Raw genomic sequence first — 16,909 nt, 5'->3', positions numbered from 1 at the left:
GGAGTAACGAAAAGACAAATTCTTAAAGCAGGAAGGGTAAAAAGTTTTTCTACCTCACCTTTCCTTTTATTATGTCCAAGTTAATATTGCTATCCCAGCAGTTTTTAGGAAAGCCTCTGACAGCTTTTAACACAACAACCATTTCAGGGCTCTGGCTGTGGAGAGTGACCTTTCTATAATTGACACAACTCAGGATGAAGCCATTCTTTTCAAAACATGGGTCTCCCAAAGAAACCTTTAACCCCTAGTCTGAGAAGGGCCACTTAAACACAAGCTGTGCCTACTCAGCAAGCAAGGCATTTTAAAGTAGAGCAATTTGAAAGGAGAAAAAAAAAAAAAAAGAAGAAAGAAAAAAAGGCAGATATTCAATTTGATCTTCTTGTTCCTTATTAAGAGACTAAATTCTGGTACAAAATAATAAAACTGCAATTTAAGATGAATGTAAATTACTTTATTACTGCGTATTCCTACCTGAATGAAAACAAAATTCACTATTAAGGTAACACAGTTTCAGGTTTTTTGTAATTACACACTACATCTCACTAAAACCGGGTATGTCTGAAAGGAGGAGGCAAGTGCAATGGGTAGAACAATCCTCAGTGCTGCTGTAAAACTGCAAGTGAAGTCCACCATGCTGCAGAAGTTGTGCTGAACCAGGGGTTTAGATTAAGGGACAAAAGTAAAGTTCCTCTCTTTATACAAATTATAACACAGTATCCCTTCATAGTGGGTAAAACAAAAATTGTCACCGCCATGGAATTGCTACAGGGACGAGGTAGATTGTAATGACATTAAAAAAAGGTTTCTGAGAGTGAAGCCCATTTGTCTCTTTCGGTTTGTAAGGATAATGTTAGAATTTTGGTGTTATAAATCTAAATTAGGGAAAAATGTGGGGGGAAAAAGTTGCATGTTAGGGAATAATTGCTTCTTCACGAAGAAGTGAGTTAGATGACCTTATGGGATTTTTCTGTGCCTAGATTCTGTTAATCTATGCCAGAAATGTTTTCTGCATTTAAAATTATGTAGAAGGTTAGACACACATTGCCATAAAATATGTGACTGTGCACTGTTTCCTTTTTAATTGACAGAATATACCATGAAAGTCAACTAAAATCATGTCAGAGGACACCTAAGATAACCTACCATTTATGTGGAAATATCCAAACCAACTCCAGCTGCAAATCCACATAAAGAATGCTTTGATGTAGAGTTTTTTGTTTAGGAAATATTGTCTTTGGTGTGCTCACAGATTTAGCAGATTTTCTAGTAATTCAAAAACGACTTAGTATTTTATCTTGATTATTTCCTAAAATAATGTTCTGTAAAGCTGAAAAACACAGTAAGAGATTGAGGTCTCTGATCCTGGAAATCCTCATTTTAAAAGACACCAAAGAAAACTGTGGGCAATTGTAAACCTGAAAGATCCCTTTATATACAACAAATATACTAATTGGAAAAAAGTGGATGTGAATTTGTGTTCTGACTCATGTAACTGAGGGTTTGTGTCTCATTGGACCAACCAGCTTGATCCAGGTTCATGGTCAGTTTGAGATATTTCACTAAATCTACCACAACGTGTGTGGATTTCAAAAAGACAATTACAGTTAGTTAAATGTTAAAGTATTGAGGTGTCATGAAAAATACTTGTTTCCAGATAACACGTTCAGCATTGCAAATATAGTGGCAATTATGAAACGAAGGAAGTTAAATTTGCTGTTAAGTCTGATGCCATCTTTCTTACTTGAGATGAGAGAGGAGAAAAACAGATTCCTACTGATCTAGCAGAAATTTTCCGTGGATAAATGTGGAAAGCTGAGCTCAGCAGTCATTGTGGAGCTGTACAGGTTGTCTTCAGCCCTCTCCAAGTGATGTTGAGAGCTCTGCCAGATGCAGCTGCGAGTCACATTTTGGTTTGCACACAGAAATTAATAGTTGAGCTATTTTATTAGCGATGCAGCAGACAGGCAATGTTAAAGGAATAACAAAATGATGCAATGGGAGGATCTACCACCCTTATAATAGCGATTATTTGGGGTTCAGGTGCACATAGAACAGTTCCTCACTCGACTGCCCGAGGCACTGGTGCTACCCCCGACTGTGCTCCTGTGGAAACCTACTCAGCAGACAGTGTAAGGACTCTGGGAACAGCTGGAGGGAACTCTTTGTCATGCTGTAAAAGATAAACTCATACCTCATTAACAAAGTAAACAACATGAATCTTTGAGTTTCCACCATTTCCTTTCAGACTCTTGGAAGCAGATGATCAAAATGTAACAACAATCAATGTACTTTAAATGTCACTTCTGTTACCTTCACTCAATTTAATCAAGACATGCCGTCATTTTCCAGGTGGATTAATCTTATTAAGTAGTTATGAGGCTAATGTAATGTAGGTCTTAATTAACACATTAGCAAGCAGAACTATTAATATGGACTCTATGAAGGCTTGCAGATGTGGTCGTCTGAAAATACACCAAGTTCAAGGGCTGTTTTAGCAAAAGCAAAATATTTGGCTAAATTCAGCAGGAGAGGAGTTTTAGGTTTTGGTGATGTTAATGGTGACAGTACAAGTTCCAGTGTTCAAAGTTAGGCAATAAAGTGCGTTATAAACTGTCAGATTATCGTTATGCTCAGGTAGAAAGTGACACTAGTATGTATTTGTTGTTGAAATGCAGTGAACTAACAGATCTTGATTTTATATCAGTTGTATTTTGCTTTGGATTCTGAAAACAGTGAATCTTCATGCTCACAGTCATGTGAAGATGTGCCTAAATTTTTAGGTGTATCAGGATATTAAAGCACGATGCTTGATTCCACGTGCAGGGCCACATTGTTTGGCTGCAGCTGAGCCAGACCAGGGGTCTTAACAGACACTCCCTTGGAAGATTTTCTTTCCTCTAGCCACAACAGAAATTTGAGATGCTGACCCAACAACCTGAGATTGTGATTTTGTATCAGAAGCTGTTTTACTGGGCTCCTGAAAGCTCATACAAATTCAGAAACTTCTTTCCTCCTCACTTCACAAAACAGAGCTCACTGGTACCTCAGCATCTTCAGCATAACTGAGGTTCAAGATGTGCCATAGCAGCTCCTCCAGACAAACTCCCATTGCCTGGCTTTTTAGTTCATTGTAGCTGTGGGAATTTGTTTTGCAGTAGCAGTAAATCTATTGTACACATTTCAAAAAGAGTCTGTTTTCACTTGAATCCAAGGCACTTATGTGGTAGCAGTAGATAATTTGAAGCATAAGTTCATATAGGGGGTCATCAGCATGGTAATAGTTCATAGCAGTGATTTTTCCACTAAATATATTTGTATAGAAAAGACATTTTCTACTTTTTTTATTTATTATTTGTCTTTCTGGAACAATAAGAAATGTCTGGTCATATAAGTAGCAAATTTACCTGAGGAAAAAAATTAAACTGTCATTGAGAACCATAGTCATTCTCACACATTCTTTTTTGTCAAAAAGTCAGTGGGGTGTGTTTTTATATTGAATGATTTCCTTTACACAGCTGTGCCATAAATTTCTTCAGAATTCCAAGTCATCTGTGAAAATCCCTGGCTGTATAACAAACAACAACAGAAAAAGGGGTTAGATAAAAAGATAAGGAAAGCTTTGTCTGCAGCAGCGATTTATAAGAAATACAGAATTACAGGAAAAGAAGTGGAAGAGAATTCTCTTTAACCAACACTGGTGATATTTATTCCTTGTATTTACTTTGAGATTGTCCACATGATCTTGGTAGTTCATTATGGATCCACTGGAATGGTTATTCTGATAGATACTTTTCAAGATTGTTCTCAAGGTGCAGTTTACAGTCACCCCTGTGATGAAGGCACAGTCACAGCCCTGGAGTTAATTGCTGTTCCAGTGTGATGTCTGTGGCGTGACACTGCTGGTAGCCAGATTTCATTTTTATTTTTAATTTCAACTGCAGTGTGGGATACTGTAGTTATAAATACTCAAGTATATCTGGTTTCAGTGTAAATACAGCTCTGCCTCCAGAGCTGACACTGCTTGACATCAGTTAAATTAAAGGCTGACTGGGCATGTCCCATCCTCTGCCACCTTGAATCTGACCTCCAGCTCACAGATGAGACCTGCTGACAACTTAGCAGGGGGAGTTTGCATTGCTGTTGTCATGTGTTGCCTCTCTGATAGCTTCAAAGGCAAATATGCTCGAATGCTAAAACAGTCTTTTCAAATGTATATGCCAAAATAGTAATTCAACTGGGTAAATAACGCAGCAGTTTAAATGAATAAGAGTTATTTAGTTGATGAATATATGTTTGACTGAGTGATTGAAATGGTTCCCCTGGGTAAGATGAAGTAGTATGCTTTTAAAACTCTTTTGTAGATGTTTACAGAGAGGAAATGACAGGGGGGAAAAAAGAAATCAAGTATCCATGGGGTTATGAGATAAACAGATGAAACTTTGCAACAGTCACCCACAGCAGAGAGAAAGATCTTGGTATTCATTTGTTCCCAGTAGTGTGAGTTGTTGGGGTTAGTCTTTCTTCCCAGATTTGTCAGTTTGTCACATCTGTAACTTCACTTTAATGCAGTTGATGTTCTTTGGATGTGATCTGCAGTGGTCCATCAAAATGGAAAAGCTTCTAAAAATAGCTGGAGGGGAGTGAGTCAGGTGGCAAGATACACTCTCTGCATTAGGAGGTGAGCACCGAAGGGATCTATAGAAAAAGTTTGGGTATGTAGAGACAGGGTTTGTCAGTGAAGCTGTTAGTAGAAAAAAAAAGCATTGCAAATACAAAAGCCAGGATGATGGTCTGCTTTTCAGGTTAAAAAAATAAACTTAAGCTTATTAACTAAGAAAAGAGATTCAGTGGTCATACCTACTTTGCATTTCCCTTCTGTATTTCTAACCTGGGGAGGAAGGAACATGAAAGGGCTGATGTTGAGACACCTCCTTTAGTATTTTTATGTTACTGTTCTGCATTCCTCATCTTCAAGAATTTTTAATAACTCTGTCATTGTTAATAATTCTGTTTTACAAGCAGTCATCTGAGAACATCAAGGCCATGACCAACTCAGGTGCACTGGCAGCATCAAAGCAAGGAGTAGAATCAAGATGCTGTCACTAATTTTGTGTCTCTTATCAACAGGAATAACTCAGCAGGAATTTGTAAGACTATGATTCAATAATGCATAATCTTAGAGCTCTGATATATTTCTGGACTTAAAACTTTCTAAGCTGTTAGTTAAACTTGCAAATGTGAAACCCAGACTTTGGTACAACTTCAAGCACTTCTAAATTGTGTTATTTCAGCATTGTAAGGCAGGGCCATAAAACCAGGATGTCATGTATTAAATTCTCAAAAGCAAAAGAAAAGGATCTTTTTCAGGATGCCAGAGGTGAGGCAGCAGCTGTTTGTCACAGATGTGGCACAGGCTGGATATAGAGCAGATATAGAGGATGCTGTACTCTAAAAATACAGACTTGAAAAGAGTCACCCATCTGTTCCATTCTTTGGTGTACATCTTGATCACCTGTGATAGCTGATCATCTAACCTGCTCTTAATATCCTCTGCTGAGTTGAGCCCCTGTCAGAGTTCTCTTCCCAGGTGAATTTTCCTGAGCCACTGAAATATTCCAGAAGGAGTGGTTTGGAGAATTAGTAACCAGGTCAGTTATGTTTTAGAGCAAAAAGAAAAGAGCATCTTTAGGGAAATGCTTCCAAAGATAATATCAAACCTGAACTGAATCATTTCAGTATCAGGAACCTGAAATTTCTCTCTAGGCTGACTGATAACCACAAATTCAATTGTCTTATCTGCAGTTTTCACCAATTTTTAAGATGATCACTTCTAATTTTTAATGAGAAATATGAAGAAATGGTCTTTTTCTAAAAATCTTTGGTCAGTAAAGTTTGACATCTGATACATTTTTTTATCTTTGCATGCAGAAGCAGTATAAATGTAACTCTGGTTCTCCTGAATGCTGGAACATTATAGTTTTAGCTTATTTGATGCATTTGAGTCCTCAAAAAATGCCCTTTCCTAGATAGAAATACCATACAGAATTTTGGAAATCCAAAGGATGTTAAGGCTGAATTTATCCAAAAATACTAAAACTTGAGTCTCCATTAGAATTGAAAGTTGTAATTCTAGGGAATATATACTCAACAGATTTACAAGAAATATAATTAACAAAAGTCATTGATGGTGTTGTTTTGGAGCTGCTTCAAGAGCCAGTGAAACCATAACTGCCAACAGGGACTGTGGTGACCTTACCATTTGCATGCTCAGTAAATTTACTGCACTGGATAATAATAATAACTACTGGAAATAGCTTTTTCTTTGACAGTTTTGATATACTGGGGCTGAAGGATGAGGTTCTTTGAGTGTGTCAAGGAGCTTTTGTCAGATTAGATACAGCTGATGTTCCTTAAGGTGTGCACAGTTTGGTTCCAAAGAAATGATTTACAGCATGCTCCGTAAGAACGGTGACAAAAATTCATCATTTACCACCATAGCTTGGGATTGTGGAGTAATGTTGTACTCAAAGGAGATGAAGGAGCCCTCAGTTTTACGCTGACTTCCCAGCTCTGCCAGTGATTCCAGTGTAGCACCTAGCAGGTGATTTTTCTGTGCTCTGTGTCTGGATTTCCTGCCCATGTGGGCAAGGGCTCATTTAAATTCTAGTGAGATGGTGCTTGGCTGCACTGAGATTGGAACTTTGAGATATCCTCTGTTGCAGTAATCCATTAGAAATGACATCCTGTAGTTTTTATGAAACAGTACATGTTTGAATCTGGTTTCTATCTGTGCTCTTGGGTGGCTCTAACAGCACATTCCTTGACGTTCTCAGCCATTTTTCCTTTCTTTGCAGCCTGTTGTTTCAGCATCTCCTCCTTTCTCTTTCTTTGTTAGTGCTGTGATGTTATTGTAGACCCATTAACATAGAAAATGAAGAAACAAACAAGTTGCTGAAAACTGTGTAGCAGTTGGGATTCAGAGCATTCTTTTACCATTTCAAAACACTGCCAACATAATATCTGTTTCATTATGTACAAGTGTAAGTGCTGCTAACATAGATAATTTGGAGTCTATAATTGAAACAGTGCTTTTGCAGCTCTCTCAATTAAAGATAGTCAAGACAGAAAAGCTGTTATGTACTTACCTGCTGGAATTATATGTTATTCTGTGCCATCCTGTTGCATTCATACAGTGCTGGAATATATTTCAACAGTAACTTGCCAGTTATGGAAAATAGCATTGCACCATGGAAAAAAAAACATTGAGCTTTTTGCAAAAGCCCTCAGGTTGTATCAGAGGTAACATTACCATCCAGTGTATCTGAATAGTGATATTAATGATGCCTTTTAATTTCTGTGATTGTTAACAGTTATTTTCTGTGGTTTTTCTGGTCGTTATAGTGTCTGTTGTAAGAATTTTTAAATGGATTTCTCGCCATGTTGTTTGGGAATACAGAACACAGAAACAAAGCACTGGTCGTTCCATGTATTACACTGTGTGTTTAAAATATGTGTAGCCTCAGAACCTGTTCAGAAGGGATTTGCACCACGTTTTAAAGGTTCACTGTTTCATGGGCTGGAAGCCAGAGCACTCAACCAGAAAGGTCTTATGTCTTGTCTTCAATAATGCATGATGAAGAACCAACAAATGATGGGTTTTAACTAACCACAGCACCAGGGAGAAGGACTTGTAGATAGACCTTGCTTCAGGCAGAGAGAACTTAAAATGCACTACACCGAGTTGTGCTAACTTTCTTTCAAGGAGAAGATGCATGTTAGAGTTCAGAAATTGTCCTCTAAACCATTTTCTGTGCATTTCATTTCTTCTTCTGTCCACTCTTTTGTCTGTGACTTGTCTGAGTTTATCGCCCTACTTTGGTGAATAAAACTGGTAATAAAAATTTGCAATCAGTTAATATAGATTGAAGTTACCCCTTCAGTTCACCTTTCTTGTAATTTTTTTATACTCTAGTTGTGTAAAAGACTCAGTTGAAAAGAGCACAGGGAGATTCACATGAGCTTGATTGACTCTCTACCGTTACTATATTTGATGAGTAAGAAGTAATTGCAGAATTAAAGGGTTTGAGGGCTTAGAAGATTGCAGATGTTCCACCAAAAAAAAAAAAAAAGAAAGAAAAAAGGTTCACAGAGTTCTTACTTCAAATATAAGGGCCAAATTCTTACATACTGATTGAAACAGCGGACAGATTGCATCAGAATAAGGAAGTTACAGTTTGATTTAAGAGCTGTCATTGCCACAGATGCTCATCTTGAATGAATAAAACTTACCTGTTATAAGCAACCGTCTCATTTGATTTATATTTGCTTTTATTTTATAGGACCATGGGTCAGCAGGAATAGCAGCATAGATAGCGGAGAAACAGAAGTTGGACACAGGGTCACCCAGGAGGTGCCCCCTGGAGTTTTTTGGCGGTCCCAGATCCATATCAGCCAGCCACAGTTCCTGAAGTTCAACATATCCTTAGGGAAGGATGCTCTTTTTGGTGTTTATATAAGAAGAGGACTCCCACCATCACATGCCCAGGTACTTTGTCCATGTGTTCGTTGCCTTTAAATGTCAAAATGCAAAAAGTTTAGAGCATCTGTGTTAAAGTTGAAGTTTATGGAACTCAAGTTTAGGGATTCCTGTGAATTAGTTCATATTTGACTGAACACCCTGATATTAACATTTCTAGGTTGTTACATACCTCAACAATACATTGATAAAAGAAGTGATCTTTTTAAGGAACAATGTTCTTGCAATTGAAGCCAGGTTTCAAATCTGTGATGAAGTCAGGCACCAACTGGGATAAACCCATCCAGTTATGCACCAGTCAAAATGATGGGTGGTGTTGGTCAAGCTCCCATTTTCACAGCCCTGTGTACAGTGGGAATGCCTGCACAGCCAGATGTGTTAACATGGAATTTTCTACCTTCAGAGAAGTTTTAATCTCCACATGCAGTTTGAGTGGCATCACTGGGAGATGCAACAGATCTTGGCATCTCTGCCACCCAGGCACATTAGAGAACATGAAACAGTGGCCACATGCTTGAGAGCTTTCATTTACCCCCTTTTCCTTCAAGGACAGTATTTAGATCTATCATCTGACTCAGGCATGGGGCAAGTCTTGCAGTTGGGAAACCCAATTCTTCTTGATTTCTACCCAGCCTCAGAGATGAGAACTCAGAGTTTAGAGTGACCCTATAGGACAGAGCTAAGGGCTGTAGATAAGGTAGTTGTAAAGTTAAGTATCTTTTTCTTCTAGGCTGTGCACCAGGCTTTTTAATTTCTTTGCTATGAGAAGGTATAGCGATATTTTCTGTTACAGAGAGAATTTCTTTATTATATTGAAAATTCATTAATGTGAATGGAAAGATTCCCATTTACTTAATTTAGAACTAAATGAGAAATAATATATTTGCAGTTACACATACTAAAAGGAAAGAGCCTGCATTCCTTGGAGTGGAAGGAAAGCAGAAATAGCAAACATCTTTTGGAAAAAGGGCCCTTTTTGTATATCCTTGCTACTACAAATTAGTTCTTTATTCAGAATCTCTCAGCTAAAATTAAATACTTTATTTAGTGTATGACTTCCAAAAAGCAATGATTCCATGATTCCTTTTAGGAAAGTCTCATTTAACACTTCTAGATGCCTTGCCCTGATTCACTTTTTTATTACTGTTTTTTGGCAAAGCAAACTGCAGTTGCATAAATGGTTAAAATACATGATCCTAGCTAAAAGCCCAGAGGCCTTAACATAATTGCATTGCTCCATATTGCCATGTAGGGAAAATAATACTGGCTGCAAAGAGATATCAGCTCTGGGTGATCTGTGTCCATGTGCATGCACAAACTCGTGGTACAAACAGGGAGGCAGCCAATTAATTTTCTGGGGAAAACTGCTCTTACATTATCTGAATTTTGGATCTGTTTCCCAATGTCTGGCAAATTTATGGAATTCTTCTGCATTGCCTCTCGTTCCTCAGTGTTTGTTCTTCCTGTAGTCGTAACTGAGGACCAAAATCTTTGATCAGAGCTGGGAAGAAAGGAGTGAGGAGGTTTACAAGGGTTTATGTCCTCTGCTGCTAAGAATTGGTGAAGAAGGAGCTTTGACTGTTTAAAATCCACCAACTTACTGTAGAGTATGCTCTTTTAAAATGTTCCCTGAGTTACTGAATGGCTCTATCTGACTGGCAAGGAATCAGGATCAGCAGCCCACAGCCCAAGGAGGGGAGGGCATGTGGTCACTTTTCCAGATAACTAGACATTATCATGCAGCATCGCAAAATTTGTTAAAAAGACTAGATAAGTAGGGGAAATTGCAGAGGGCTGTTGAGGGATTTTAAGCCGTTTTCAGACATCCATGCCACACAGAAAATACCCACAGATAATATATTCCAGGGTGGGAGCCTTTCTTAAGAATGTTTTGGCTGTAATGCTTCAATCTGTTGTCTTGAGGGTGAAATTATGTCTGTGGATCTTCAGCTGTTGCAATGAGGTAATGGCATAATTCATTGAGCATGTCTCATTTAATTCAGAATTTTGGCACTACTTCCCCTACTCTATCATGAAAAAAATTGGCCATTTAGTTGAGAAAAACAAACAAAAGTAGAAATCATGAAATGAAAATTACTTAGGGCAACCAAAGCTCCAAAGCAATCATCAAGATTTGCTATAAATACAGGTTAATTATAATTTTTTGACTAAGACATGGTGGAGGTATGCTTGTATGTTTTATAAGAAATCCAGTGGGAAGTAACTGGTAGTCAAAAATATTTTTTTCTTTTTAATTCAATATGAACTTTATATTGCAATATGATCAGATGTATTTGTTCTAGGTTTCATTATGTTCTTATCTGAGAAGGCTGTGATCAGGCAAAGTTTTCTTTTTTACTTTCACTCCACATCCATAGAATATAAATTTCATGACCTTTCTGTTAAATTAAATAATGAGAAATACCAACTGTGTTTCCTCCTGAGCTGGATTTCTCCTCAGAGAAGCTGCTTTCCAGCTTTAGGTGAAGTTCCAAACCTCTTCTATAAGTAGGGTTACTGAAATCCACTAGTATAATCTGCAGTATAAACTAGTCTACATCTGGTCTGGATCTGCAGCACAAACCAGTATAAACTTTCCCACATTCATGCAGGGTCCTGGTGCTTGTTACCAGAGTCATACAGCAGAAGATTCCTTGGCATTTTTGCCCAGCAATCAAAATTCAGTCAAGCTGCTACCAACAGAAATAATTTTAGGAAAAAAAAAAATAAAAAAGGCAAGCTGTTGCAGACCTGAGTTAGTGAAAAGAAGCCTTGTTCTGAGAGAAGGGAGCACAAAGCTTTTGTATTAATGAAAATAGTCTGAAGTTGACACCAGGCGATATTTTAAAATTGAAATTTAAAATCCTTGTTTCTGTAGGTTGAGGACATGAGCTCTAAAGCAGTGAAACAGCTACACTTGACAGTTCATCACCGATCAGTGCTGATATGTCAAGCCAAGTAAAATCCTTTGTGGGAGCAAGTCAATAATCAGCAAATTAGGTACATGATTAACCTGAGACAACAAGATGCAGTTCCTGTCTGAGAGCCCTGCTGAGATTTAACCTTCTCAGTATTACTGTTTAGCAAATATTCCAAATGTCTGGTTTAGTCAGTCAAACTGATGTAGCTGTAAACTTGTCTGGATGCAGCCTCGTGTGCCATGTGCACAGGGAGTGGGGCTCTGGAGGAGCAGTAAAAATGCAGTTTTGAGTGGCAAGCAGACTGCAAACAGGAACGCAGTGCTTTGGAGCAAAATCCTCCCAGCCTGTGCAGTACTGTGTGGAAATAACAGAATGCACATTGCAGGCTTGAATGATCATTAGGAATTTAGCAGAAGAGTCATATTAATAGAGTTGATAATGTACAGAAAATGAACAGTAAATGTCAAATAATGCACGAAGTGGCTCTGCTGAGATTACAGCAATTATGAGGTTGCTACATGTTGGTAGAACGTTCCAAATGACGCATGAAATAAGGTAACCTTATAGGAACATCGCTGGAATGTCTGGAGAAGGCAGTGCGTGGAGCTGGGTTGTTTTCACGTCCAGCAGAGTGTGTTATACTTACAGAATTTTTCATGTCAAAATGAAAGCTGTTTTCATTCAGAAGAGAAAATGGCTTTATTTGGAACAACTTGAAGAGCTGGGGAGCTTCAGTGTTAGCTTGGGTTTTAGCCAGTGCTCAAACACGTTCAGGTGCTCTGACCACCTACTGCCTGCCTGTGCTGTGCTGCACTGCCCTGGTCAGCTCGTGGCACATCCAAATGTGAAAACAAACTGGTTGGCTGTCATGGAGGGTATCAGATGTTTCATGGCTGCATTTTAATTAATAATTACCAACTGGATTTTATGAAGAACTAATTTTAAAGCACTTTGCAAACAAGTTTCCCTGACATATGTTTTCTTGGCTGCTTAGGTCCTACAGGGCTTTGGCATAAAGGCAAATAAGAGCTCCAGTGCCAAATCTGCTCTCCCCCTCCATTTGGATATTCATCCATTATTAAGACAAGAGCTCTAAGAAATCTTTCTCTTCAACTCCTAATTTCAAACAGGCATTTTGTGGAGGCATGAAAATAGTTTCAAATCTAAGAAAGAAAGGCCCTGAAGATCTTGCAGGCTCTCTGCATTCTCAGCCTTGACCTCTGTGAGCTCCCTCTGCATTGCAGTGCTCACAAGTTCACTCTGCCTGTGAAACTGGGCTCAGTGGATCTGTGCTGGATGGATGGCCCTGTGCAGTGGAGTCACAACTGCATATGTGAAGTTCCAAAAGCGTTTTGCTGACTCCCCATGGTTACTGGAAAAAGAAAGTCCTTATTAGCCTATGAATAAAATGCACTGAAAGCACTGAATGGAGAAATTATAAAAAACAAATTGCCCAGAAAGAACTTAGTATGAGATTTTAGGTTTGTAAATAAAAGTAAGCAGTGGGGTTTCGATATGCCGGGTAGTAAAAATAAACAAACTCACTGAGAGCGTGAATTTGGAATTTGTTTAGCGAGGTAGGTTGGTAAGTCACTTGCTTATATGGAGCTTTAATCATAGTAAGTACTCCCTGCTGCAAAATTGAACTCTGATGATGTAGTCATTTGGGATTTCTGCTGCATGTTGCTCCTGAGCAGTTTTTGCCATTTTTGTGTGACTTTCAGTATGAAACCATGAAAATAAAGGATCATTTAAAAAAGGGGAAAGAAAGTCGAAAGTCAGTGAAACTTCCAAATTACTTCAGAGATTTAGTTTGGTTTGACACATCCATTCCCTAATTCATGTGATTTAGCGGTCTCTTCCCTAGCAGTTGTGTTGTGTGTGTTAGATTAAGAATTCCACAGTTGCTTCTTAATGATCATGAAACTACTTGCCTTCTTTTCCTAGATGGGTCTTCTAATCTATTCATATATGCCAATAAGTAGCTTTAAAGCAAGACTGATATCTTCAGCACAACATTATATAAAAGTAATTAATCTCTCAAGTGTGGTAAATCAGAAAATCAACAGGGCCAGGAGAAGCAAAATGATGATTCAGCCAACCGTGTGAAGAAATCTTATCAGGTTATGAATTCACAGTGCCATCTCAGTGACTCTTCAGTCAGGGATTTTCAATTTTGGGGTACATATATACCTAGTCCTTGCTGACACATTGAGATTTAGTACAGCCAGGGAACCACCAGCAGATCATTATCTTTTTTTCTTTTCCCCCTCAGTCCTGAGGAATCCAAAGAGGGATAAAAATGTATAGTTATATTCTGTATCAGTTTGCACCGGTACTTCACCATTCATGCAGTTATTCAGGTTTAGCCATTTTTTGCCTGAGCATTAAATTGTTTTTCATAGTTTGATTAAAGAGGGGCAATGCCAGCCTGAACTGTACCAAAGTTAAAATCATAGCCTTCCAGGGGGTCATGCCAAGGGATCTGCTCTCACTGGGTCACACCCCGTCATGGTGAAAAGAGATTGTGCAGCTAAAACTGCTTCAAGCAGTTTCAGGCTGAGCACTCTTCCCCTTCGATCTGGCCAACTGCTGAGCCTTCTCCACTCTCTGAGGTGGAATCAGCATCAAACAGAGGGGAGGCAGAGGAACCTGCCAGCACAAGCAGAGACGAACAGCGTGTTGCCAGTGAGAAATGTCAGCTTTTATTGCTGCTTCCTTAGTTGACCCTTTGTGAACGATTGTTCTGAAGAGCACAATTTCTTTTTCCCAAGATGTTGCCCGAGTAATAACATTTCCCAAGGAGGTGATGAGTCTGTCCTTAACCTCTGGCTGTTAGACAGTGGGTTTTAGCAGTATTTCCAAATGTCATTGATTTAGAAGATAGAGATATGTGTGTTTGGTACCTCGGATATTCTGAGAGTTACTGACATGCCAGAATTCTCTAAATCTCTGGTGTGCTTTGGCATAAACGTGCTAATTTGCCTGATTTACCTTCCCCTGTAAAAATCCCATGTGAGAAAAGGCTCAAGTGGATGGCAGTCTGATATTAACAGTCTGGTGACACTTTTAATTCCACTTCTCCTGCATTGTCCCATGTTTAAAGACATAGGAAAGAGTGGATAATGCACTCACTGTGACGGTAGCTTTTAGCATTAGTAGGTTTGGGGCTCAAATTCCTCCCTGCCATGTATTTCCTTTGTGGCTGCATATTGGTGTCAGATCCACATGTTTACTAGGAAGTCAATAGTACTTCTATGTGTTTCCCTTTGTTGTAAGGCCGAGTCTATTGCTGGTATATAACTTAGAAATTTTCAACTAGCAAGGTGAGCTTTTATATCCCAGTTTTAGACAGATGCAAGGCATGGCACTAAAGTGTTAAATCCCTTCAGCCTCTTCCACTAGAAGGGAGAATCTCCATTATTTTATTGCATATTGTATATTATTTGCTAGTACTTGCTGTTAATGAGTGGAATGCAGTGTACAAGACAGCCCTCTCTGGATGTTTATTTTGGTTTAGGATGCAAAATGACAGTTTTCTGTTTAAACTGAAAGCAAGGGAAGGTGGATGTTTTCTCATAGCTGTTGCAAGCACAGCCTGTATGTGTTAGAGATAACGGAGGGAAATGTAATGAAGCTACTGGCAAGCAAGCACATACTATTACTGTATTTTATTGAACACATACATCTTTCTTTAGACATGTCTATCTATCTCTATCTACTCCTACACAGATAAATGTGTCTAAAACAAGATGTGTTTTCATAGGGGACTTGTTATACGACTATCAAAAGATTAGATATATTGTTTTTGTTGTTTCTTAAGGGCTTCCCTTAGATAGGGACTATGAGAGCCACTCAGTTGAGCATTAGCATCAGCTTGAGAGCTCCAGAATCACAGACAATAAAGACAGAAAAAAAAGCCTATTAGGAAAGCTAGTCCAGCTGCTTTGTTATGCAGAGTTATTCCCTGTTGTAGACTAACCAATATTTCTTCCAGTCCTGTTTAATTGTGGCATCTCCATTGGGAGGCTATTTACTGAGCTTAATAGATGGGAAACTTATGTGACATTCATCTTAAATTTCTTTCTTTCTTTTTTTAGTTCCATGCCATTAATGGTGCCATCCCTCTTATACTCTAAATAATCACTTGCTCTGTTTGATCCCTTTTCCAAAGATTAATGCAATGTTCTAGCATACTTGGAAACCATCCAACCAGAAATTCTCAGTTTTCCTTAATATAAGTCCAATTCCTTCAGCCACTTGATTTGTGTTATTCCTTTCCATGCTCCCTCTGGTTATTGTGTCATACTTGCCCTGATTGTTCCACAAACAACCTCAGGTAAGCAACTTTTCCTCTGTGATGTAAAACTTGTGCAGTGTATTTTTATCAGGCGCTGAGTTACCCGTTAGACAAACACATTTCCTGTTTGTGCTCTTCCTGTTCCACATTCTGGGGGCTTCCATTCATTGGTGTGTCTGGAGATGCATCTCATGTGTCTGCTCCTGTTGCAGCAAGAAGTTGTTGTAGGTGATTGTTTAGAAAAGGGTGTGTGTCTCCAAGGTTGAACGTTTCCAGCTTTGAAAGCTGGAACCTAAAAGTAACTGACCAAATCATAGGTTTCATTTCTTTTTCTCAAAAACCATCCTGTTAAGCAATACCATTTGTGCATTTTCTGATCACCTATACAGGGGAAAGATGCATAATTCCCAGAACGTGTGTTCCATGGTCAGCTGGTAAATGGTAGTTTCACATTGACGTATCTGTCACAAATACCATTTTATAACAAGGTGGAGGAGACTTTGAGCTGAAATATCATTTGTATTCAGCTCTGTTTGTTTGGGGGTTGGTTTGTTTTTGTTCTTTTTTTTTTTTTTGTTCTTTTTTTTCCCCTGGTTTTTCCCCCTGCAGTATGATTTCATGGAACGCTTGGATGGCAAAGAGAAATGGAGTGTGGTGGAGTCCCCACGGGAACGTCGGAGCATTCAGACCCTCGTTCAGAATGAGGCCGTGTTTGTCCAATACTTGGATGTGGGTTTGTGGCACCTGGCATTTTACAATGATGGCAAGGACAAGGAAGTGGTCTCTTTCAGTACAGTCATTTTGGGTAGGTATTTCCACCAGCTGAGCATTTTTTCTTTCTGTTTTATACCTTCCTTTACTTAAAGTTGTAATACTTTTTTGCAATCTTCAGTGTTTGGCCTGTTTGTCCTTATGTTATGTTATGCTTTTTTTCCCTCAACACTACTCTTGACAAAGAGCACATTTTTAATTGCTGATTTCCCTCTTTAGATTTTAACATTTCCATACATCTTGAGTCTAGTTTGGGAAAACAAGGCTCAGATAAGTTCAGTCTGGTTTGAAGCATTCCCCAGTTAATATTTCTCTCCCTTATCTGTCATTTTTATACTTCTTATTTGTTTCTCTGAAGAAGCTTCTTTTACACCCAGGTGG

General features: G+C 38.6%; 1 protein-coding gene across 16 annotated transcripts in view; it reads left to right on the top strand.

Moving 5' to 3' along the window:
- The window catches only part of TENM2 (teneurin transmembrane protein 2), a 617,318-nt gene that overhangs the window by 494,284 nt on the left and 106,125 nt on the right, over window positions 1–16,909 (top strand). For all 16 annotated transcript variants that reach the window (XM_050312365.1, XM_050312379.1, XM_050312377.1 and 13 more), the window contains 2 exons: window positions 8,340–8,545; window positions 16,367–16,562. In XM_050312365.1, coding sequence (XP_050168322.1) covers window positions 8,340–8,545; window positions 16,367–16,562 — 402 coding nt within the window. The remainder of the gene's footprint in view (window positions 1–8,339; window positions 8,546–16,366; window positions 16,563–16,909) is intronic.

Source organism: Myiozetetes cayanensis, unplaced genomic scaffold, assembly GCF_022539395.1.
Source record: "Myiozetetes cayanensis isolate MyiCay16 unplaced genomic scaffold, myiCay2020 scf17, whole genome shotgun sequence".
NCBI lineage: Eukaryota > Metazoa > Chordata > Aves > Passeriformes > Tyrannidae > Myiozetetes > Myiozetetes cayanensis.
This window is presented reverse-complemented; position numbering and strand designations above follow the sequence as displayed.